A 25,435-nucleotide genomic window follows, 5' to 3' on the forward strand; every position below is an offset into this window, starting at 1 on the left:
TCCTTGTCAATAAAAGGGGTGTTGCATCACTATTTTGAGTGAATGTATAGTATTCCCTTAGCCAGCTGTACCAGACCATGTTGAACGAATTCTCTTTTGTTGAACGTTTAATAATCCCATGAAAGAGGCATTGAGCGTCTAACTCGTGTCCCCAGCAGATACATGACACCTTCCCAGGTATATTCAGGGTGCTTTGTATCCCCATGTTGTGCTTTCACAACATGCAGTAATCCACTCCCCCTGCCTCCCGCCCTAACACCACGTGTCTTATCTACTCCATGGTGAGCCCCTTGAGAGGTAGCATCTCTTGAATTCATCTCTGTAGCCATATCACCTAGCATAGCACCAGGCTTTTGGTAAATGGAGAATGAATGAATAACCATGAATAAATGGAAGGAAGGATGTGTGATTAGAGCCAGTGACTAGGGAGAGAAAGAGTTCATTTGCGGCAAGAACATTCTGCCCAAAGACCTCTGCCTGGAGATGTAGTGAGTTCTCTGACCCTGGAGGTATGTGATGGGAGGATGAGTCGCTAGGAGAGAGTATTGCGAAGTTGATTTAGACATCAGAAGGAAAACCAGATGAATTTAAGGTGCTTCCAAACCTGAGAGCATAGAACTCCATAGAAAAGAAGCCCAGGCAGCTAAGAGATTTGTCCTGAATTTCCTTAGCTGAGCAGCCATGGGGCTGCCAGTTGCTCTAGAAGTTTTCAAGTTTGTTCTGAGGACCTTGGACCAAAGCTTCCCCCTCCCTAAAGGCATCCGACTGCTCATGCCTGCTTGGGAAATTCAAAGTGCACTGAGGTTAGAGTCCTCTGAGGCAGAAACCCTCATGTAACAGGCTGCTGCCCGAGTCTGTGGCTATCTGTAATCAGAGATGCAGTCCAGGCTGTTCGGACCAAAGAGGGTAAATAGGGTGGGCGTGGCTTAGAGGCCCCACCACAGGCTGAGCCACAGAGCGGTGAGGACAGAAGTGGGACAAGTGGGCGGGACCTGCCCAGCCTCTATAAGCAGCGGAGACAGCTTGAGGCCCTGGAGCTGAAGTCCTTCCACGATGTGGCTCTTCGCTCTGGTCTTGACCTCCTTCACCACTTCTACGGCTTGGGGTGAGTCCTTCTGAAATAAAATAGGGAGGCACGTTCGGAAATCCTTGTCCAGGCACCAGGTGGGGGAGATACATTATGACAAGGGCGTGCGGGGCAGGTCCGGTTCCACAGCAACCCACGCCCTCCAGACTTGGCACCCGTGAGACCCAGCAGGTCCCCGCCAACCCGAGACAAAGGGGAGCATGAACACCCCAAGACTGCAGCTGCGTGCACAAGAGGGCAACCTGCTAACCTCATGCCTCAAGGATGAGGATTTCAGAGAGCTCAGTTTATTTTCCGCTCAGATCATTCATCTGAGTATGGCTAAATCATAGAGAGTGGCTTGAATATTAAGAGTACCCCTGGCTTGCTGCAAGTTGCAGTAAGCCACTTTGCTTTTAGGAAAGACCTACTACATTGGTAGCTGTTATCGTAACCCAAAGAAATCTGAAGAGGCTTTTCACTCTTCTTTTACTGTAGGTCTTTCCTAAAAGGGAAGTGGACTAATGCAACTTGTAGAAAATGAGGTGAGGGGGGGTTACTCTTCACTTCGTGCCATTTCGACTTCAGAAAGATTTCATAGGAATGCTCTACCTATGGATGGCAGGCAGAGCGCCTAGATGAACTATGGATCCAGAATGAGTGGGTTTGAATTACTAGCTGGATGTCCTTGGACATTGTTTTCTGTGCCTCAGTTTCCCCCTCTCTAAAATGGGAATGACAGCACCTACCTCATTAGGCTGCTGTGAAGATAAAACGGGTTGTTTCTAAAAAGTGCCTGGTATGGAGAGTGCAAAGAAAGGATTCCTAAATAAAGAAGTTGTTTTAAAATGTAGTGTAGTGTAGTTGTAGAAAACTTGAGATATGTTAAGGCCAACAGACAGGAGCCCACTGTCATAGCTTGCCATTCACAGTTCCCAGGAAGAAGCAGCACGCCACCATGTCGCAGGGCAAGGTGATGCTCAGGGGGGCTGGAGGAAGCGGGAAGAGGGGGCAGTTCAGGCAGGAGCCCTCACCGTGGTGGCCAGGGGAAGGAAGAGGTGAGACAGGATAAGCAGGTTTGGATTGGGAAACTAACCAATTTCAGGGAGTTCTCAGGCACAGAGGTGGCCCGCAGTTGGCGGGTTCCTAGCCTGTAGCGAGTAGGGCAGGATGATAGCGGCGTGGCCTGGGAGATCCCGATAAGGAGGTGGTAGTGGTACAGGCTCTGCTTGTCCGAAGGGAAGTTGATTCCTTTCTCTAGAATTGGCTCACTCTGAGAGGAGCAGTGCCTCCAGTCACAAGGCCCCAGATGTCAAGCAGCAGCATACACAAAATAAGACACGTGATTAACACAAGGGTGTGGCACGGGACCCCGAATGCATCTGTGCCCATTTATAGGCAGAGAAACAGACATAAGAGAGGGAAATGTATTTGCTCAAGGTCAACTGGAAAATCATGCCCTGGAACCTGTCTGTGCCTCATGAATTGAGAGCCAGGGCTGTGACCATCAGAACTGTGAGGGTCCAGGCCTCGTCTGCATTTATCTTCATTCTGATGGGGACATGGTGGGAAACCTGGAACTAAATACAAGGGCAGAGCAAGAACCGAATTAGGAATGGATTATTCCCTTGCTGGTTACCCCCTGGCAAGGCCATCCCATTTCCACCTTTAGAAAGTCCATACTGGCTGCCTCCATTTCCTCAGCTTCCTCATCTGTAAAATGAGCCTATTGTAAAGATGAATGGGAAATAAACTGGAATGCACATCTGGCACATAGCGAGTGCTCAGTATACAAACATTACATCTGTACTTGTGTCGGACAGCGAGTGCGAACTGCCCCTATTACCATAACGGGCCTCTCTCCCCATCCACCCACTTTCTCATGCTTGGCAATCGTGCTTCTGTCCACTTCATCTCTCTGGAGGATTATCACTGGCTGACTCTCCTTTCCTGTCCTGCCCACACATTTTGAGAGAGATGTTGGCCTTTTGTCTATGTCTAGGAGGGAACAATTGGAAGGATGCCAGGCTAGAAATGGTTTCAGATGAGAAACTTACACACACAGGCTGCTTGGAGGACGGGCCGTGATCAAGGAGGGGCTGAACGGCCACTTGCACATGCACACCCACACAGTCCCATAGCAGGGAACCAGGACAGGGGTGGAAGCTTCCAGGAGACAGGTGCGGCTGGGGTGGGGAAGAACCAACCGCCTGCCCCACGAGGAATCGCACCCCCAGACTCCCCTCTGGATGACCCTGCTCAGAGCCACTGGAAGAGCCCCCTTCAAGCTGACTGGGTCGCTCTGGCGTCCGGCAGGACTGTTCACTGCCGCTCCTTTACCCACTAAATAAAGCCCTGATCGTTAGCCTGGCTCTGAGGCCCTCCCGGAACTGCACCTGACTCATTACGGGCCTGTCCCCATAGACTCCCTTCCTTCTCCCTCAGGCGGGCCTTGCATTTGCTCTCAGAGCCTCGCCTTGGCATGTTCTCTTCTCTGCTTTATACCTTTATCCCCACTCCTCTCTCTGCTGCTTGTTGGCTCCCCCACGCCCACTGCCAGTCCCAGCTCCAAGTCCCCCATGATGCCCTCAGTCAGAAGGCCTCCCTGCCTCTTCTGACTCCTGGAGGACCTTACTGGGACCTCACTCAGGACACCGACCCCCTTGCTTACCCCCGAGTGGAGTCCGGTGCGTTTATGGCTCATGCTTCCTACAAGGTTCAGAGATCCCGAGAAGAGGGAGCACCTCTTGTTCATCCTCTCGGCCACATGCAGCTCAGCGCCCAGGTCCTGTTGGGTGCCTGTTTCTAGAGTCTTCTAAGAATGGAAATCAAAAGGCTCGACACTCTCAGCAGGTCTTTTTCCTGAATTTCCTTTTTCCTTGATGCTCTTGTACCTCCAGTACCAGTCTGCTCCTCCAGCTAGCCCCGAGTCAGGAACAACAGTTCACCTGATCTCTTAGAGAGAAGAAACTGAGGCCCAGACTGTTTCGGTGACTCATTCGAGGTCTCATGCTGAGAGGGGCAAACCCATCTACAGACTTTTCACCACTGATGCATTCTCTTTCCTCTGGACGTCCATCAGGGCACCCGTCCTCTCCTCCTGTGGTGGACACCACTCAAGGCAAAGTCCTGGGAAAGTATGTCAGCTTAGAGGGATCCACGCAGCCCGTGGCCGTCTTCCTGGGAGTTCCTTTTGCCAGGCCTCCTCTTGGACCCCTGAGGTTTGCTCCACCACAGCCTGCAGAGCCATGGAACTTCGTGAAGAATACCACCTCCTACCCTCCTATGTAAGCTGGCATCTTTTCAGTGGGAATGTTTACCTCAGAGTGATACAGGACGGAGTCAAGGCAACGCCCTGAGTGCCTTTGTTCTGAAATCTCTGAGCTACTGTAGATCTTTACAACGTTTGCAGAACTCACAGCATTCTAGAGCCCTTTATTCAACAAACGTGTATTGAGCGTGATTGAGCGTGTTCTAGAATCCTAGGATCCATGAGTGAACAGAAAATTATCCCTGGGTTCCCGGAGCTTGCATTCTAGCAGAAAGAGATAGATAACAAACAAAAAGTATGCAGATTAATAAATTCTGTTATTTATTATTATGTTATGTTATTATGTTAGACTGTAATAAATATCTTGGGGAAGGAGTTAGAAGTTGAGCCAGTGAGGGAAATCAGACATAATGATTCTGTTTATTCTCTTGTCTCGAACTTTGCCAAAATTGGAGAGCAGGGTGGGTGAAGGAGGTGTTTGGGTGGGGAGTGCTTTGGGGACTTGGCTGGAATGTTCTCATCTCCAGGTGTGTCTAAATACCTAGCCAGGAGCAGAGCGTGGTTGGTGTGTCCCAGTCACCCTGACCAAGCTAGGCAAAGACTCCTACAGCTGCCTCCCCTCCATTCTGACCTCATTCATCTCAGCAGGGCATTCTAGAACTTTCCAGAGTTCTGCTCCTTCTGCGTTCCTTCTCTTTTCTTCTCATCTTTCTCCCTCCCATCTTTCCTTTTTTTTTTCTTTTTCTTTCTTTCTTTTTTTTTTTTTTTTAAATAATATATGCCTGGGTGGCTCAGTCAGGTAAGTATCCAACTTTGGCTCAGGTCATGATCTCACAGTTTATGAGTTCGAGTCCCACATCGGGCTCTGTGCAGACAGCTCAGAGCCTGGAGCCTGCTTCAGATTCTGTGTCTCCACCTCTTTCTGCCCCTCCCTTGCTCACCCTGCCTCTCTGTCTCTCTCTCTCTCAAAGTTAAATAAGCATTAAAAGTTTTAAAAATATGTATGCCATTTTTATTTCCTGATTGCAAATGTAATATGTCGTAGACTCTGGGCCTAGAGTTCTTTCTTGTCTAGCAAGAAAGCGGGATTCAGGATTAAAATGCGAGGGATGGCTAATGTCCGGGAGAAGACAAGAGCCCCGAATAAGGGTCCTTACTCCATATTTATTAAGATCAGAAGGCTTACAGACGTGATGGACATGAACAAAGGACAATGAATCTGTGAACATTAACTTGTGAGCATGAGAGAAAGGGGGTTTTAAAGATACACAGTGTTAGGGGTTTAGGTTGATATAAAACACAATCCTGGTGCCTGGCAGATGGTTGTTAAGGGCAGACAGGAGGCGCTGTGTCAGTTTATCTTAGCCAGCCTTGGGAATAAGACCGATAAGAGCCTGCTTCCTCAGGGTCATCAAGGCAAGGCATCTTTGTTTGCTAATTAGCTCCGCTCTGGGCAACTTCACCCCTGGAAGCCTATAGCCCTATTTACCTGTTTACCCAATTTGGCTCTTCCTTCCTGTGAAAGCAGCTTTCTGCTTTAGTACTAAATTGGGGGGGCGTTTTCCCCCTGAATACCTAATCTTGTTTACCTCATATACCTTTGTTCTATATTTGGGGCTTTCCCCCTACCCTCTCTATACCTATTTACCTAATATTGTTTACCCAGATTTGGGTGTGAGCATGCTCTGGCTTTCTAATTCTTTATGCCTTGTTAACCCATCAGTGCAAGCCCAGGGAATTCCTAAACTTATTCCCCCCCAGTAATACATACCTATTACAGAAAAGGGAGGAAGCACAGGTAAGTAAAGGCAAGAAAATGAAAATCACATACAATTCCTCCACCTAGAGAGAACTGCTGTTCACATTCTAGATTCTGTTTTTCTGGCCTTTCATCTGTTGTATATTTTCTCCCTTAAAAATAGAACCCATAAGATTCTGCGCTCAATTCCAGTGTGTGGGTTTCTTTGCCCCCACATCAAGAAACAATTCTCTCACACCAGCTGCGTGTCCTACGATTCAACTAACTCTTACACTGTTCTGCCTGGAGATAGTGTCACATCCCACAGGTTAAAGACTCAGCCCCACGAGGCTGCTGTCTGCTTCCAATGCCAATCACCAGTAGTCCAAGCAGTCACTTGTGCTTGTGACCTTGGCTATAAATCACAGGTTCCCGTGGCCCCCTTCTTGGGTTCTATCAACTTGCTAGAATGGTCACAGAACTCGGGAAACTGGTTTATTCACTGGATTACCAGTTTACTACAGGATTAATAAGGGGTCTAAATCAAGAGCTAAACTTAAAGATCTGTGGGGTTGAGGTCTCAAATAAAGGAGATTCTGTCTTTCTGGCGTTTGGTTTCTGGCACAGCAGCCTTGAAAGCATTCTGGGTCACCACCTTGGGAACCCAGAACCCTGAACCCTGTCCTGTGGTTTTTTGGCAAGGCTTTGTTACATAGGCAGGATTAATGAAACCAGTGGCCACTGGCCAGGATTCAACCTCCAGCCCCTCCCCTCCCCAGAGGCCAGGGGGCAGGACTGAAAGTTCCAAGCCTTTAATAAGTGGTTGGTTTACTTGGCAACCAGCCCCCATCCGAAGTGTGATCAAAAGCCACCTTATTAACACAACAAAAATATCCTTATAGTTTTCTTCACAGAGGAAATGCCAAGGGTTTTAGGGAGTCTGTTCCAGAAATATGATGGAGCCCAGATAGATATTTCTTATGATAAAACACAATAGCACCTCACACGATAACGATAGTTTAGATGCCTGCTTTGCTCATTTATAAATATATCATGAACATTATTCTCTGTCATTAAATATCATAGCCTGACATGGAGTAGCTGCATGACATGAAGTATTGAATCATAATTTATTTACCCAGGCTCTTATTTGTGGTCATTAAGTGCTGTTGAGAGTATAAATAACACTCTGATGAATATCCTGCAGCTAAATCTTTATGCACAGTAATGAATATTTTTGCATACGTTCGAAGAAGTGATATTTCTGAGTAAAAGAGCGTGTGCTTTCTGTTAAATTCCTCTCCAGAAATGTTCCAACTACACTCCTCCTATTAATATGTGAACACCTCCATTCACCAGCCCTTTGGCAATGCATGGGGTTATTAAAAAATGCCTTTGGGCTGTTGGATAGGCAAAATAATAATCATTACTATTATCATTATAACTATATAATTTTGCTCCTTATTTCTCATTAATTTGAACACTAAAAATGTTGAACACTTTTTCTCTCTTTTGACATTTGATTTTCTTCTTTGATGATTATTGAGCTCCTTGCTCCAGTGATCAGGAGAACGTTCCCTTAGGATGGAAATTAACAAGTCATCGATGAGGGCTCTGCCACTTGACAGCTACCACTTGACCTCTGTGTCAGCCAAGTGTTCTAATGCCTCGTGTACCTCATCTACTTACCAGGGGCAGTGATACCTGCCTTCTGGTACCTTGGGATACGAAAATGTTGCTTATAATGTCCTTAGAAATGTAATGCACTAAGGGGAGCCTAGGTGGCTCAGCTGGTTAAACATCCGACTTCAGCTCAGGTCATGATCACAGCTCATGAGTTAGAGCCCCGTGTCAGGATCTGTGCTGATAGCTTGGAGCCTGGAGCCTGCTTTGGATTCTGTCTCCTTCTTTGTTTGCCCTTCTCCCACTCATGCTCTGAGTCTTTCTCTCAAAAGTAAATAAACATTAAAAAATTTTTAAAAAAGAAAGAAATATAACGCACTACATGTAGAGATCTTTCTGGCTGTATGACCTTGGGTAGTTCTCAAACCTCTCTGTGCTTCGGTTTTCTCAACTGTGAAATGGGGATACTAATAGAATCTATGTTATGGGCTCATCGTGAGAGGATTAAGTGAGTTAGTACCTAAGGAGTACTTAAAACAGCACCTGGCATGCTTAGAGGGCTGTAAGTATTATCAGTTTTAATCTATGTTGGATCTTTAAGATCTGTTATTAAGGAAACCAATAGTGCTTACCTGGGTTGAATAGATTCTTAGCATTTCACGGCTACAAGATCCTTCTTTCTTTCTTTCTTTTTTTAAATGTTTATTTATTTTTGAAGGAGAGAGACAGAGCATGAGTGGAAGAGGGAGAGGGGCAGATAGATAGGGAGACACAGAATCCAAAGCAGGCTCCAGGCTCTGAGCTGTCAGCACAGAGCCCGACACGGGGCTTGAACCCAAGAACCGTGAGATCATGACCTGAGCCAAAGTCAGATGCTTAACTGACTGAGCCACCCAGGCACCCCCCCTTTTTTATTAATGTTTAATTTATTCATTTTGAGAGAGAGAGCACCAGCAGAGGAGGAACAGAGAGGGAGAGAGAGAATCCCAAGCAGGCTCCATACTACTGCCACGGAGCCCCATGTGGCGCTCCATCTTGAAAACTGTGAGATCATGGCCTGAGCAGAAATCAAGAGTTGGACGCTTAACGGACTGAGCCACCCAGGAGCCCCCTGCAAGACACTTATAGAAATCACTTCCCTCACAGAGACCTGGCAGATTCAAGCCAAAGCAGGCAAGGGATTCACCCCAGGTCTCCCAGAAAATCAGCGAGGCAGGCAGGACTGGAACACAGTTCTCCTGATATGGCCCCACAAATATTTCATCCCTGAACTATTGTAGGCCTTGGATGTCTGCCATTTGAGTGGCTCCTCAGGGCTTACGGAAGTCTACCATGAACTAGAGCATGCCTACCTGGTGGAGGACACGGTTACCTGGAGCACGGAGAGCTGGGCTGTCTCCAGGGCACAGAGGAAATGATCCTCTCCCAGGGGGTCAGCATACTGGCAGCTTCCTCCCCTTGGCCCAGGGCATCTCAAAGCCTCCAGGAAGGGGAGAGGTAACACGGTCCTGGGAGACCTTAGTGAGCCTCAGACCACCCCCCCAGACTCTCCCCACAACCTCCCTCGAGAGAGTCCCTGAACCATTCCAGTGTCTCCAGCCTGGTAAGAACAGCTTTACTTACCAGCCTAAACCTGCCAGCCCAAGGCCTGTCCTGACCCCAGAAGACACCTTGCTCTGAAGAGCTCTGAAGTGCCTCTTTCTGGTCCCCTCCCCAGGTGCTCCCAGGATGCGGTGGCAGGGCAGGTGATCTCAGAGCTCTTTACCAACAGAAAGGAAAACATTCCTCTCAAGTTTTCTGAAGACTGCCTGTACCTAAATATTTACACTCCTGCTGACTTGAGGAAGAAGAGCAAGCTGCCGGTAAGCGGAAGCTTCCAGCACTGTGGGTCTTCTGGTGGAAACGACAAGAGGGTGAAGGCAGCTGGGGTGGGGGCTTTTTCAGGGATCCTCTGCTTCCCTTACCCCCCACAGTCTCTATACCTCAGTTTCCCCTAGTGACAGACATAGGGCCTTTGGGGGAGTTTACTGTGCCTCCGTTATGCGCATTGTGATTTTGCCAAATTGCTTCTTGCTGGTAGAAGGACAAGAGTTACTCTTACAGTTAAATCAACAGCCCAGTCCTTCCTTTACAGGTAGAGAAACTGAGGCCCAGAAAGGGGGAGGTGAGATCACGTTGTGGGATTGGCAGGACGAGAGCATAGGCCTTCTGAATTTCAAACCAGGGCTCTGTGGCACAGACTAAGAAAGTGAGCCTGTGGGTGACCTTTCCTCTGCACTTAGGATGCTTCTGTCAACTTCAGGGTGGCCTGAGAGACATTAGGGGCAGAGCCTGGGGCAATCTAAGAAGCTCTTTATTTTGCCTCTGGTCAAATATCTTGGATTTTATTGTAGCTAATCTCCTTCCTTAATTGTCTTTGGCACGGACTGACGACCCGATGAGTCAGTATTTCCAGAATAAAGGAGGCCCAGAGGTGGGGCAGCTCCCAGACTCAGGCTGGGGCTTGGAGGAAGGTCTCCTGGAAAAGGAGGTGATCCGCGGGGTGGAGAGGCGTGGGGGTGGTAGCACCCAGCCGTCTCCCGGCAGCACACCTGACTCGATGCCCAGGAGTGGGGGAGGGCACCCGTGGCCTTGTGAGCAGAAGCCAGCACGGGATATGCCCGGCTCAACGAGATGGGACAGCGTTCCACTCACTCCTTCATACGTGCGTTCCTCTGTTAGGTACTCCGGGCCCGCACGGGCGTAGCTATGATTGAGGGTTAGGACAAGGGAGGGACAAAAAGCTGTCACCAGACAGCCACTTGGAAGGATCTCACCGCCTGCGCTGCTCACACACGGATTAGCTTCTTCAGCGGATCCCTACTGACCGGCCCTTGCCTCAGCCTTCACGCAGATTGGTGCGAACTCAGTCCCTCTGCCCGGAGTAGGCAGGGATGGAGGTGTAGGGGGACCGGGGGACAACCCCTGCTTGTGGACACAGGACGGCAGGGTCTGGCCTTAAGCCTTGGCTGGTTCTGCCTCTTACTAGCAGAGACCTGGCTGCTTCCTTAGCGCAGCATCAATCACATATGTGATTAATATTTGACTGAGCTTTGTCTCAGTGACTGGCGAGCAGGCAAGGCCAGGACTCCTGAAGCAGTCGTTAGAGTTGAAGGGAAGACGTCATTCCTGTCCTCACGGCCGGCCCCCTGCACCAGGGCCAGGGCCGCGCTGTGCCGCGTGGCTCAACAGCTGGACTCCAGGGCCAGACTGGGTGGCTCAAGTCCTGCTTCTGCTGCTTATTAGCTGTGCGACCTCAGGCAGGTTAAATGCCTCAGTTTTCTTGTCTGTTAATGGGACAGCATTAATTCCTGCCTCATGGAACGGTACTTGGCACATAGTTTGTGTTACAAATTCTTTTTTTTTTTTAAGTTTATTATTTACTGGGACACCTGGGCAGCTTGGTCAGTTGAGCGTCCGACTTTGGCTCAGGCCATGATCTCACGGTTCGTGAGATCGAGCCCCATGTCGGGCTCCATGCTGACAGCTCGGAGCCTGGAGCCTGCTTCGGATTCTGTGTCTCCCTCCCTCTCTGACCTCTCTCCCCATGTTCTGTCTCTCTCTGAAAAATAAACATTAAAAAAATTTTAAGTTTATTATTTATTTTAAGAAACAGAGAGAGAGACAGTGGGGGAGTGGCACAGAGAGAGAGAGGGAGAGAGCAAATCCCAAGCAGGCTCCTTGTTGCCAGTGCGGAGCCCGACGCAGGGCTCCATCTCACCAACCGCAAGAGCATGACCTGAGCCGAAGTCGGATGCTTAACTGACTGAGCCACCCAGGCGCCCCCACAAATTATTATTTTTTTATTAATAAGATTATCACAATATTATTTTTAAAGCACTCTCCCTTCCTGGCTGTGTGAGCACTTACCTGCCAGAGCCAAGCGTTATGAATTGCCGTGCCCACCCTCATTCTCAAGCCTTATCGCCCTTCTCAGATCATGTTAGTCAGATGAATGAAGACTTACTGGAGGAGGTGGCTTTTAGGCTGGGCTGTGGGAAGATGGGTGGGATCTGGGGATGCAGAGGAGGCAGAAGGAAGGTATATTTGAAAAAAATCCCCCTGGGGGCATGTATACTTCTTGAGACTCGTTCATGTGCCAGAGCAGTTTAATTCCCTGCACGCGAGGTAACTAAGATGAGGCTGAAATGCAGGGCTGCGGCAGGCAGGGCGTGCAGGGCTGCGGGAGCGGTCCAGGCATCAGGAGGACTGAGGTGTTGGATGGTGGGGAGAACACGGCACTCGCAGCCTTGGCTGTTCCCATGACGGAGTTCTCAGTGTGAAGAGCCGGTGACGCTGGAGCTGGGGACCCAGGCAGGGACAGGAGTGGGGTGGCAGCGCAGGGACTGGTGGACTTCGGGGATGGGCCTCCCCGGGTCATGGCCAAGAGGTGGGCGACCAAACCAGACACCCTCTTGAGGTCCTTATCAGCTGTGCTTCCCCTAACCAGTATGGTTGCCTCCTTCCTGTCCAGGTGATGGTGTGGATCCACGGAGGGGGTCTGCTGTTGGGCGGGTCATCAACCTATAGCGGGCTGGTCCTCTCTGCCCACGAAAATGTGGTGGTGGTGACCATTCAGTACCGCCTGGGCATCTGGGGATTCTTCAGGTAAGATGCTGGACAGTCCTCGCTGCACATTGGCCCCCAAAGCAAGGATGCAGGGGTGCGGCTCTGGCCAAGTCATCCCTCAAGGGGATCTTTGCCAGGTTCCCTAGTGAGGCATCCAAGTCCCCTCCTTCCCCAACCACCCTGGTCCACTTGCTTCTGGTATATTCTCTCTACCTGGAATGCCTGTTCTACCTGATGAACTTCTTCCATTTTTTCTTTTAATGTTTATTTATTTTTGAGTGGGGGGAGGGGCAGAAAGAGAGGGACAGAAGATCTGAAGCGGGCTCTGTGCTGACAGCAGAGCATGACGCGGGGCTCGAACCCACGAACCGCGAGACCGTGACCTGACCCGAAGTCGGACGTTCAACCGACTGAGCCACCCAGGCGCCCCTACCTGATGAACGTGTATTCATTCTACCAGGCCCAACCCAAATGTTACACCCTCTGAAATACTCGTCTTTTTTGCTTGTGCTGGCCCAGCACATTGCACACATCTGTCGAGCCAGCGTAGATCAGAGCACCGAGAGGCTTACGCACCTCACCTCATGGGCAAGGAAGGAGCCGAGTTGGGGCAGGAGCTCTGCATCCTTGTGGGTGAAGGAACGGGTGTCTGGAGCTGCAGGTTTTCCGTGCATCTGACGCCAGTGGACAAGCCTCCCCGAGAGGAATGTCAGGCCCACTCATCCCGTTTCCATTTTTGGAATTCGGCACGTGCATGCGTGAAGGCCAAGTGTCTTCCCCATTGAGCCTGCACGGGGCAGGAGCCAGTCTTCCTGCAGGACACAGTTCCCGTGAGCCTTTTCTGAATTTCCCAGCACCAGCACCTCTGCCCCCGAGATGGCTGCTGGGTGGGCTGGGGGAGGGGTGGACTTCTCTCAGGAAGGCCCCCAGGGCTGGAGGAGGGCTCCCCCGGGGGCGTCCTGTCCTGGGGTGTATCCACGACCCGTCTCTCTGCTCCCCGTTCCAGTCCAACTGCTACATTAGCCCTTCCTGCTTCTGCTGCGCCTCCTGGTCTGTCCTCCGCTCACCCTACCCTGGTCAAAGTTCCCCTCCAAACACGCCACTGTGTCCTGGCCAAGGTCACCAGTGACCCAACCGCTCTTGGGCCAGCCTTGGCACATCCACACGTGACTCTTCACATGTGATCCTCTGACCTCCGTGTGTACCTCTCTCTCCGTCTCCGCTGGCTCCCTGGGGGACCTCAGGGGCCATGTTCAAAGTTCCCTATCTCAGCCCCTGCCTCTCCTTGGAAATCCAGATGTTCAGTGCATTCACTAGCACCTTGCACCTGCTGCTGCCTCTCCTGGACGTCTGAAGGGTCCCACACTGCACGGGGACAGACTTAACCCTTGACCCACGCTACTCCTTCCCCCACACTTTCCCACTCTGCCCCGCACTGCCTGTTGGCTCCTGGCAGCCCCGCCTTCCACCTGCTCCAGCGAGAAGACTTGGCTTGGCTTTTTCTCACTCCCCACATCCAGTCGGGGTCAGCAAATCCTCTTGGTTCCACCTTCAGAATATATTCAGAATCCAACCACTTCTCACCTCCACCCTTATGGCCCCTAATCAAAGCCCTCTGTGTCTCTGGCCTAGACGATTGTAATAACCACCTACTTTTATAACCCTACTGCTTGGATGCTATGTCTGATCCACACTAGCCAGAGTGGTCATTGAAGACATAAATGGAATCTTGTCGTTGCCCTGAAATGGATTCCCACATTACTAACAATGACATCAGAGGTCTTACCAAAATCCACAGAGCCTTTTAGCTGCATGTCCGACACTCATACTTTTGTCCACTGGACCCCAGGGCCTTTGCACTGGCTGTTTTTTCAGCCTGGAATTCCCTTCTTTGGATATGTGCAAGGCTCACGTGCTCATCCATTTAGGTCTCTGCTCAAATGCTACCACCGCAAAGAGGCCTTTCGGGGTCATGTGATCTGAGATAGGACCCAGCCGCTCCACCCCACCTTTTCCCCCGCCCCATTTTATTTTTCCCGAAAACACTTTTACTCCCTGACATCATGTTCTGTATGTATCTGTTTGTGTGTGATCTGTAGTGCGAGCTCTGTATAGCCGGAGATTTTGCCTGCTTTATTCTCAGATGTGCTCCTAGCTCTTAACCACAGTGTTTTGCACAAAGTAGACACTCAGTAAATAGATGCCTGCTGCATGACTCTAGAGCCCTGCAGTGGAACAAGGCTGCAGGGACGGAGACAGGACACCACCCTGTGTCAGGGCTGTGGAAGCCCAGTCCTTTACAGGAAGGCTCACCCAGGGCCCCCGCCCCTCTGTGGCCCTGAGAGCCCTACCGTGAAGTCCATGCTCCCACCCCCACCCCGTTCTTACAGCACAGGGGACGAACACAGCCTGGGAAACTGGGGTCACTTGGACCAGGTGGCCGCACTCCGCTGGGTCCAGGAGAACATTGCCAACTTTGGAGGGGACCCAGGTTCTGTCACCATCTTTGGAGAGTCAGCAGGAGGTATAAGCGTCTCTATTCTCGTAAGTGTCCCTGGCCTTGCTGTGGCTGCCCATGCGACTCCTTGAAGCCTTTTGTCCTCTTGACAAGACCTGGATCTAGGACTGCCCCTGCTCTGCGCGGCATCGGATGGTGGAGAGCTAACGGCCCAACTCTCCTTGGCCTCCAGGAGGCTCAGAGCCCAGACTAGTGTCCCGGGGCCCTGAGAGGCTCTGGCCTCAGCCACAGCAGTGATTTCCTCCCCTTCTAACGTGGCTGAGCCCCAGCTCTCTCTCTCTCCTTCCTACTCATCATAACATTGGGACTCGCTTCACATCTCCTGGCAAGCAGGGGTGAGCATAGACTATGAATGAGGGTTGGACAGAGTCATTGTTCAGCCTGAAGCCAGGTCGGCATGTCAGGGAATGTGAGCACTAAGAGCAGGGCAGAGGTGGAGCTGGGCTGGGGAGAGTGTGTGACCAGGGAAGGGATGGCGGGTGTGGGGACGGGAAGGGGTGGGGCAGCCGTGTGGGCGCCTGGGGAACCCGGGGGCCTGGTGTGGGGAATGGGGCTGGGGAGCCACCGAGAGTAGCAGGGATGGAAACCCCATGACAAGTGCTGGGAGCCATGAAACGGCCTGCAGCCCCCTCGCTGTTGAGCAGAGGATCCGCGCCATTACTGCATTTTTAACAGACGTATAGGTTTCCTTGTGGGATTCTCAGAAGGAAATGTTTTTGTACTGTAGTAAGTGGAGAAATAGGAAAGGGACAGATAAACCCAAAGAAGGAAAAATCATCCCTAACCCCATCACCCGAGGAAGCCCACCGTGGACATTTTGACACTTTTCTAGTTTCCCCGCCCCTTGATTTGCACGCTCTCTCTCTCTCTCTCTCTCTCTATATCTCTCTCTCTCTCTCTCTCTCTGTGATTGATCTATTTATCATCTCTCTACCTAAGATTTTTCCAACAAAAGCCTTCCTTAGCATATCCTGTAACAGAACCATTTCCCTGAACATCAAGCACTCTTCCATTAATACCATTTTGTTGTAGATTCCATGGTCTAGATTTGTACAGGTTTCCACAGCAAGAACGGAAAATGGTTTATTCACTCAATTTCATGACATTGGAACCTTGGGTCATTCCCAATTATATTATAAACATTACAATCACTTTTCCTGGGATAAACCCCGAGGAATGGAAATGGGGCATCACAACCGTGTCTTTGAAGTGTGGTTGTAATCAGCGTGTGCCGCACACTTCCTCTTCTTCCCTCTCTCTGTGCTGCTGGCTCTCTCCAGCGAAGGTTCTTGGAGAAGCCGGTACCAGGGTCAGCCTGGGACCAGGCCAGGCCAGACAAGGACCTGTCGCGTACTGAGCCCCAGGGTCTTCAGGGGAATGGGTCAGGGGGGAGCTGTGGATGGGGTAGCTCTTGAAGACCCCTCCACATGAGCATAAACTCTCTTTCTGCCCCCTCTCCTGTCAGGTGTTATCTCCCCTGGCCAAGAACCTGTTCCACCGGGCCATCTCCGAGAGTGGCGTGGTCCTGGCTTCTATCCTGGTCAAGAAAGACATGAAGGATGCAGCTCAGGTGGGTCATGCTGGATTGCCGGACACCCTTTGCTCTGCTCTCCTGGGGTCTTCAGGGGACTTTCCTGCCATGGGGTCCAGAGTCACAGAAGTGGAAGGGCAAGGAGACACTGCCGCCAACCTCCCAGTTTTACCACTGAGCAAACTGGGGCGGACAGTGGAAGCAGCTTGCCAAGGTCAACGAGTGATCGGGGCAGAGCAGGGGTTCGAGCGCGTGACTCTGGACTGCCAGCATGGTGTGCTGTCCACTGAGCACTATTCCCAAAGTGTGCCTAGGTGGGGTGCCAGGCCACACCGTGGGCAGTGGACTGTCCCCACATCTTGTCTCTCTCAGGGTCTCAGTTCTGGTGAGCCCACTAGCAGCAGGTGGGCCTGGAGTGGCTCCTCCTTAAATGCCTCATGGCTGGGGTGGGTACATCACATAATTTTGGTAGAGCCAGACATCTAATGGCCTCATGAATTTTGCATGGTGGAGACAGATTTATGATTACAGAATCACACAGGTTATAAAATCTCAGCTGATAAGAGCAATAAAGCAGAAGTACCTGATATCATAATGCAATCCAAAGGAAGGATTGTCAGGAAGGGGTGAGAATCCCTTAGGGGGAGGTTATCACGAGGGGCTTTCTGAAATGAAATTTGAAACCAGGCAGCGTGGTTCTGGATTCCATGCTCTTAGGCCCCACTCTGTGCTCCCTCCCTTTAGACACCCAGCTTGGAGATCGTTACACCCATTTTAACAGAGATAGGGTAACAGACACAGGGCTTGTCTGTTGGCACAATGGGACCCCGGACCCCCACCCGCTGGTCTAGAGTATTTTCTGCTCCCCCCTGCTGTCTTTAAAAATGAAGGTTGGGGTAGAAGAGCTCTTTATTGTTGGAAGGAAGGGATGGGGCTCTTGAATTCTGCTGTTGCTTGTGATCTCTGCAGCAAATCGCTGTCTTTGCCGGGTGTAAGACCACCACCTCGGCTGTCGTGGTTCACTGCCTCCGCCAGAAGACAGAAGAGGAGCTCTTGGAGATATCGCTGAAGATGGTAGGCGCACCCGTTCTCTGGGCCCCACCAGCACCCCAGCCTGTAATCTCAGCCCCAGGCTTCAGTATTTCTGCGTTCTCTTGACCCAGAAAACTGCCTCGGGCAGTGTCAGCCTCTGGATCTGAATAAGACTTTCTTTTATTCTTTTTTTCTTTTTAAATTTGAGAGAGAGGGAGAGGGTGCAAGCTGGGGAGAGGGGCAGAGGGAGAGAGAGAGAATCTTAAGCAGGCGCCATGCTTAGTGCAGAGCCCAACTCGGGCTCGATCCCACGACCCTGGGATCATAACCTGAGCCGAAACTAGAGTCACATGCTCGCCCGACTGAACCACCCAGGTGCCCCTCTTTTTTTTTTCTTTTGTATTATGAAATATCTCAAACATTTGCAAAGTTGAAAAAAGGCATAACGAACAAATTGTATAGTAATCTCTCACCTCAATCAAAACTTCCCATTTTCCCATTCTTGTTTCCAAATGTATTTTTAAGGAATTAAGCATTACATATTCCCAGAGATAACTACTGTTGTGAATTTTGAGGATGGCATAGTAAAAACAAAGATTTTAAGGAAGGTTGTTACAATTGATCTTGCTTAATTTAGAAACTACCTCAATTATATCCCAGTGGTGGCACAATTTTCTAGCTTTTCTGAGACACTGCCTCAATTGCGATTCTAGAATAACCATACATCTACTCATCCAGCCAGCCAGCCACCATCCATCCGTGAATCTATTCATCATCTTATTCGTCTATTTATCTACCATTCTGTCCAATTCATCAATATTCTTTTATCAGTTTAATATCAACCCATCCATAACTCTCATTCATTTCAGTCATCTCTACGTTATCCAACCACCATGTCTCTTCGCCTATCATTTAACCACCCAAAATCAATCCAACATCCCTCACCTAGTTATTGTTCATTTATCTACCAATCCATTGGATTCACCCATGCTCCATGTATTGACCCACTCCATCCATCACCTACATCCATCCACCCATCTATCCATCTGTCTGTCCATCCATCCGTCCCTCCTTCCATCCATCCTAGGTGTATGGAGAGGGGTAATTGGATGGGTGATGCAGACATTAATCAGATATAGTTCTTGCTTACGAGGAACTATCCATGGAGAAACACACTCATATACTTCCTGGGTTAAAGGTGATGGAAGTATACAGAGAGGAAACATTCATCATTGTAGGGATGCTTCACAGAAGAGGGACATTTGGGGCCTGATGGATGGCTATGACACTGTGTCATCACAAGGACACCCAGAGAATACAGCATGTAGGCCCAATGGGAACTGTTCCCTCTTTGGGGAAGGGTATGAATGTGAGCTAAGGAGTATCCTGAGCCCCTCAACTCTCATCTGGACTCTCAGCCTCTAAGGATATTGCTGGACCCCTAGGGCTAGGTCTCTGGCACTGGACTCCATTTTATTTCCTGGCTTGACTCCAGTGTGGCCTTGGGGCTTGGATCTTGGTTTCTCAGGCTCAAATATGGTGATCAGTGCATTCAAAGAATAAAAACACAATCGTTCCTGATTACTGGAAACAGATTTATTTCAGCAATTCTCCATCGACTTAAGAAGACCTAGCTTATAAGGAGAGACTTGGTGATTTTAAGAAAACCCAGGGAACTTCACAGCCCGTGTTATCTTTCTTTCTGAGATGGTGTAGAGTCTATCCCCAAAACACACACACACACACACACACACACACACACACACACACACACACCCCTGACTGGTAGGACTACAACCCATAATAAAGAACTCCTTCCTGGTCACTTGCTACGCACTGGTAAGACTTGTTAACTACAGTGTAGCAAATATACAGGAAAGAGGAAAATGGGGTGGGGTCAATTTCAGTAACCTGTGTAAGTCAGGACTTTCTGATACAAGAGGAGACACCTCTCAAAGCGCCTTGAGTGGAAAAAGAAATGTGTTGTAACAAAATCTTCATAAAATTAACTGAAAACTAAACCACAGTTCAGGAATACATGGCTTCAGGCATGGCTGGATCCAGATGCACATATGATATTAAGAATATACCTGCCCTATTCTTCAGCTTTTTTATTTTTTTCTCTCTCAGGCAAGTTTGTCCCCTGGGGAGGCTAAAGACAGCAGCAGCATCTAGACTTACATTCCTATCCGTTTAGAAACTTTCACAATAGGGGCGCTTGGGTGGCTTAGTCGGTTAAGCGTCCGACTTTCACTTAGGTCATGATCTCGCGGTTCGTGGGTTCGAGCCCCGCATCGGGCTCTGTGCTGACTGCCAGCTCAGAGCCTGGAGCCTGTTTCAGAGTCTGTGACTCCCTCTCTCTCTGACCCTCCCCTGCTCACGCTGTCTCTCTCTCTCTCTCTCTCTCCTAGAAATAAATAAAACATTAAAAAAGAAAAAAAGAAAGAAACTTTCACAATAATACCAGCAAAAGTTTGGGGGGTAAAGTCTATTGGAGTAACAGGGGCCTGTGCCCATACCTGAAGTAAGCTCTATGGTCAGGAAGCTGGGGCACCCAGGTCACATATAGATGCCTGGATTCATGGAGTGCGAATGGGAAAGAAGGAGGTCCCCGAAAGTAATATTGGGGTGGTGTTGCCTGGGGGAACCGTAGGGGGAAATGGATGGAGGGCGGGGCAGGCACAAACAACAGATGTCTTCTCCAGTGCTACCCTTCCTCGTTCCACACCTACATCTGTGTCCCTGCCCAGTGGGGCCAGTGTCCTGCCCACTTCCTCTTGGCCCAGCCTGGGTGACACCGGGAGGGAGAACCTGACACCTCTGGCTCACCTCCCATGGCCTTTGTCCCGTAGAAGCTTTCTCATCCACACCCTCTGCCTTTGTCTTCACAGAAATTTTTCACTCTTGATTTATATGGAGACCCCAGAGAGGTAAGGACTTTTGGTTTCTTGATTACAGGTTCTAACTCTTGACCTCTTGAAGCTCTAGTCAAATATGAATGAATGAACCCTCCCTTCTGGGCTCTTGGTAACTCCTTGTGTTTATGTTGCTGGGGCTCAGAGAGGGGCAGTGAGCTGCCTGGATAACACAGCCAGGTGGACCAATCAGTCCAGAGCCCCCTGGCCCCAGCCTACTGCCCACTTCTTGTTTGCGTTTCCTGCTCCCAGAAATGCCCCTCAGGAGAGGGCTGGCACTAGAAATTTCCACATGGGGTGGTGGAGATAGCTGGATGAGGAGCCTTCGCTGAGGAGCCCACGTCTTTCCCAAGAGGCTGTGCAAGCTACACTGTCCGCAGGGCGGTCCGGAAGGGGCTGAGCATCTCAGTCCTGAGGATACACCACCCTCCCGCCAGCCACACCGGAAGCCCCCAGCAGCCTTCCCCGTCTCCTGCCCTCCCTCCTTCTTTCCAGCACCACTCGTTCTGGGGCATTCTCTCTGCAACATTTACAGTCCCGTGCTCTCTGCTCTCTCCTGGGCATGCTAGCACTTACCTTAAAAGGTGTTGTGTGGATTCAAGGAGGTTCATTCATTCATTCAGCAAAATAGCACTTCCTTTGTGAAAGGACCTGATTGAGGAGCTGGGGACAGAGTAATGAAACAGGCAAAGCAGATGCAATCCCCTGCCGTCTTGGAGTGAGGGAAGGGTAACACACAGTGGTCCTTGTTATGGAGAAAAAGAAAGTGAGCAATAGGGACAGTTTGCTGTGGTTTGAATCCGCATAGCAGAATCAGAGAAGGCTCAACAAGAGGGTGACATCTAGGCCAAGTTCTGGAGGCAGAGAGCAAGGCAGCTGTCAGGACAACTGGAGGCAGAGTGTCCGAGGCAGAGGGATCAGCAGCTGCAAAGGTCCTGAGGCAGGAGGCCAGTGTGGCTGGTGTGGACAGAGTTGAAGGAGAGAACTGGCTTGAAGCTAGAAAGGAAAGGGAGCTGGGGGTGGTCCCTTGAAAGGAATTGGATTTGGATTTCACGTGAGATGGGGACGTCTCAGGCACGATTTGAACAGGGGAGTGACTTGACCTTGGGTTCGACAAAAGGGCTCTTTATGCTGCATTGAAATCGAAGGTAGGGAAGGGTAGGCAGCCCCAGGGAGACCAGTTGGGAGGCCAGTGCACTGCAGTCGTCGAGGCCAGGTCATGGCAGCCTGGGCTGGGCCCGTAGCAGAGGAGGAGGTGAGACCGTAGGGTGGCATCTGGATGTTTTTCAAGTCATGGCTAGTGGGATTTGCTAGTGGAGAGGATGTGGGGCAGAAGAGAAAGCCGGGGGTGCAGCATGCCCCGGGGACTTTGGCCTGAGCCGGGCAAGGCCCAAGGCCCACACAGGGCTTCCACTTTGAAGCGACAGTGTTGTTCTTGGTCTTGCTTGTCAGTCGGCCAGTTCCACGGCCTTCCGGTGGGTGGATTAAGGCACATGGCGTGTGGGGCTGCCAGCGAGGGCTCTGAGTGGTATCTAACGTGTATCGAGCTGCGTCTGCCACCAGACGCTGTGCTGAGCATTCTGCGTGGGTTCAGTTCCAACCCATCTCGCCGATGACAAAACCGAAGCACAGACAGATGAAATAACGTTCCCAAGTTACCGGCCAGGAGGTGGCAGAGCCAGGAATTCAAGTCCAGATAGTCAGGCTCCAAAACCCACACTCTTGAGAACGACTGTGGCCACATATGCAGGATCGCCATGCCCAGAGCCAGCTGCCCGGCTGGTGGCGTGTGAGGCAGGCGCTGCTGCATATGTGCCCACGTAACTGATCGTCATCAAGGGTAACACCGAAAATGGAGACATTCTTCAGCACAATGCGAGCCCACCGCTGGTGCTCTTATTCATGCTTTTCCTCTCTAAAAAGGAATTGGGTCTCTGTTTAGGCACCTTGAGTGATGGGGAGCTCACTATCTCCTCGAAGCGAACTGTTTGTTTATCAATAGCAGTTTGTGTTTAATAAGCACAAGACAGATTAGTGCAATCGATTCCTATGAATTGTGAATTCTGTATTTGTGAATTCATCTCCTCACTAAAATAAGTGTGTGACCCCAAATCGATACTCCTGACACTTTTTGCTGTCATTCCTGGACACGGAGTGGGCCCACGGCTAGGCTCCCATTCGAGACCCAACAAAGCCGCCCAGTGTTTTCTTGTGCCATGGTTCATGCTGATATAACACATGGCCTCCTCACTGTCTACTTAGTGCCACATTTTCCCCATTTTTGTGCTTTCTGTTGATGGCTCCACTGTTGCGAATGACCCCTGAGGCGCTGTCCCTGCGGAGGACCTGCTCCTGAGGGCTTGTTCAAGGCTGTGATGCACCTTCGTGGATTAGGTCACCTTCGTTCAGGGCGGCCGACTGTGCCGTGGGCTGTGAGTTCAGCGGTAAGGGGGTAAGGGGTCAATAAGGCCCATCCAGGAACAGGAAGGGACCCCTTGCCAATCTGTCTGTGAGGCTGTCTGGGAAAGTGCTAAAAGAACATCTAGGATGTGACGAAAGCTGTGGGTAATCGGCTCTAATCGGGGTTTTATGAGGTGACCATGGGTAAGAAATCCTAACAACATGGCCCATGGGGCCGAAGGCCGAAGGCCCGGGAAGATGCTGAGGACTTCTCAGCTGGTGTTTCATTGTAAATAAATACTACACATAATTAGTTACTTGTAAGCAGTGCGTATTCCATCCAGTGTCTTTAAGCTAACGGAATACAAGAGTTGATGGAAAGGTGACCAGATGGTTGTAGGAACCTGACGTTGTATTTTCCCACCAGCAGTGGCCCCGCGCTATGGCTTTATAGAACCGAACCACCACGGATAACAGAATTGACCCACATAGGCAAATGTACACTGCAAATTGAGATATAGGAATATGTACATACACACATATATGAGTATATTTATATAAAATGTATATGTTTGTAGATTTTTTAAAAATGTTTTTATTTATTTCTGAGAGAGAGAGAGAGAGAGAGACAGACAGCATGAGCAGGGGAGGGTCAGAGAGAGAGGGAGACACAGAATCGGAAGCAGGCTCCAGGCTCTGAGCTGTCAACACAGAGCCCGACGCGGGGCTCGAACCCACGAACTGTGAGATCATGATCTGAGCCGAAGTCGGACACTTTACTGACTGAGCCACCCAGGCGCCCCTATAGGTTTTAATATTAAAATATATATGCATGTTTATATATTTATACACTGATATATTTATATTTAATAAATTTAATGTGTATTTATAGGCATATGAATATATGGAAATATGTAGAGATATGTATACATATATTCCAGTTTGGGTGAGTTTTGCCCCACTCAGACTTACCCTGATAGTTACGGGTCCACCTTCCACCCTCTGGGGTCACATGCACTCGGCCCCCTTTGTTAGGAGCCTGAGTTCTGTGGCCGCTGCCCGTGGCCATGCAGGTGTGCAGTGCTGGCTTCCGGCTCTGACGGGCGGACAGGGGGACGTGGGTGTGGCCTCGAGAGCGGAAGCCCAGACCCCACGATGCCCTCCTCCCTAGAGCCATCCCTTCCTGCCCGCCGTGGTGGACGGAGTACTGCTACCAAAGATGCCCGAAGAGATTCTGGCTGAGAAGCAATTCAACTTTGTTCCCTTTATCATCGGAATCAACAAGAATGAGTTTGGCTGGATTCTTCCAATGGTGAGAATGTGGGGTCCCTTTAGGCTCCCCTCCCCCACCCCTCCCATCTCTGCTCACGGAGGCTCCTCCTTCTCGAGGCCCCCCCTCCCTCTGAATCCAGGGCAGCTGTCCTGTCAGATTTCCATGGGGGGCATGGACATTTCTGTCGGGGAGCTTCACCAGCATGGCCCCACTGCCACCTGGGGACCCCTGTTCCCAAACACTCTGACTGTCTTCCAATCTAAGAATCCTACAGTGTGGGCTCCAGGAGCGTCTGCAGGGAAAACCACTGGGCAGATGGGCAGACCGAGGCTGGGAGAGGACGGGCTCGGAGCTAAGCGGGGTGGCCTGAGCCCCTGCGGTCCCTCCCCGTGGCCTGGTGCTTCCCCTGCTCCTCCATAAATCCCACACCTGCTCTTTCCTGGTCATCTAATGGGGGCATCTTGCTCCCTCTGGGGTGAAAGTTCTGAGTCAGAAGAGCTTTCCCTCGGTCAGAGATGCACACAGCTGACGCGAGGGGAGGCGGTGAGGACAGGTCTTATTCAGTTCTACACCTGCAGCAGGGAGGAGAGACAGCGTGAGCTGAACTCAGGTCCCTGCCACAAAAGGCTGGAGTCTAGTTAAAGGCTAGGTGTGCCAAGGGAAAGGCACTGTGGGGACTGTGACAGGTGCGCAGAGGGGGAGGGGACCTGTCCATGGGAATAGGCCACCTCGATCTGTTAAGTGCCATTTATCCAGAAATAAACTTTGATCTCTCTGCCCAGAGGCAGTGGTGTTCGGGCTGCAGCAGGGTGCCCACCAGAGTCTCAGGGACTGAGAGAGAGAAAGGAGACTTAGTGGCTGCATGTCTGCATTTCCAGAGGTGGCTCGAAGGTCCTTGAGGAAACAGTTTTGGGTGGGAGATTTACATCTCAGAAAGCAGAGGAAGAATTGTAACTGCAAGCTTCCTAAGGCAGCTGCTCTAAAAGGGGGTTCAGGACCCTATCACCTTATCACCAGGTTTTGGCCAGAACCAATGATAAATTCCCTTAGTGGCCAGGAGCCCGTTAAAGGGCACTGGGGTCATCCTAGGGATGAGATCATAAGTGCTGGCAGTCAAGCTAGAGTTTGGTCAAGTTCTGTAGTGCAGAGGTTTGGACGGAGGGCAGCAATTTCAGGGGTCACCGACACACCGAAGCCACAATGGCGGGATTTGAGTCTTCCTTGGTCATTTCAGACAGGTGGGGACATGAGTGATGTCTGTGCTCTTTGTCTCCAAGCCCTCTACTTCAGCACTAGCCAGGCTGAAACCTCACCTGTGGGTCTCCATGTCCAGTATGGGGATTCTTGCCTCTGATTGAACAGACATACACACACACACACACACACACACACACACACACACACACAGTGCCAAGGCCTGGGGCAGCTTCTCTTCATATTTACTTTATCCTTTGGCACTG

The 25,435-nt window shown here is 50.5% G+C and overlaps 1 protein-coding gene across 2 annotated transcripts in view; it reads left to right on the plus strand.

Annotated features, from left to right (window-relative positions):
- Positions 1-252: 252 nt before the first annotated feature.
- CES1 (carboxylesterase 1) overlaps positions 253-25,435 on the plus strand; it is a 30,654-nt gene continuing 5,471 nt past the window's right edge. Inside the window, exons 1-9 of one of the 2 annotated variants that reach the window (XM_039242033.1) lie at positions 253-1,105; positions 4,149-4,353; positions 9,416-9,560; positions 12,212-12,345; positions 14,697-14,850; positions 16,290-16,394; positions 17,325-17,429; positions 20,279-20,317; positions 23,874-24,014. In XM_039242033.1, coding sequence (XP_039097964.1) covers positions 1,054-1,105; positions 4,149-4,353; positions 9,416-9,560; positions 12,212-12,345; positions 14,697-14,850; positions 16,290-16,394; positions 17,325-17,429; positions 20,279-20,317; positions 23,874-24,014 — 1,080 coding nt within the window. In that variant the 5' untranslated portion in view covers positions 253-1,053. Of the gene's footprint in view, positions 1,106-4,016; positions 4,354-9,415; positions 9,561-12,211; positions 12,346-14,696; positions 14,851-16,289; positions 16,395-17,324; positions 17,430-20,278; positions 20,318-23,873; positions 24,015-25,435 lie in introns of those variants that run through there. The other variant, XM_039242025.1, reaches the window with a different exon arrangement.

Source organism: Hyaena hyaena, unplaced genomic scaffold (assembly GCF_003009895.1).
Source record: "Hyaena hyaena isolate Hyena2069 unplaced genomic scaffold, ASM300989v1 scaffold_7, whole genome shotgun sequence".
NCBI classification, from domain to species: Eukaryota; Metazoa; Chordata; class Mammalia; order Carnivora; family Hyaenidae; genus Hyaena; species Hyaena hyaena.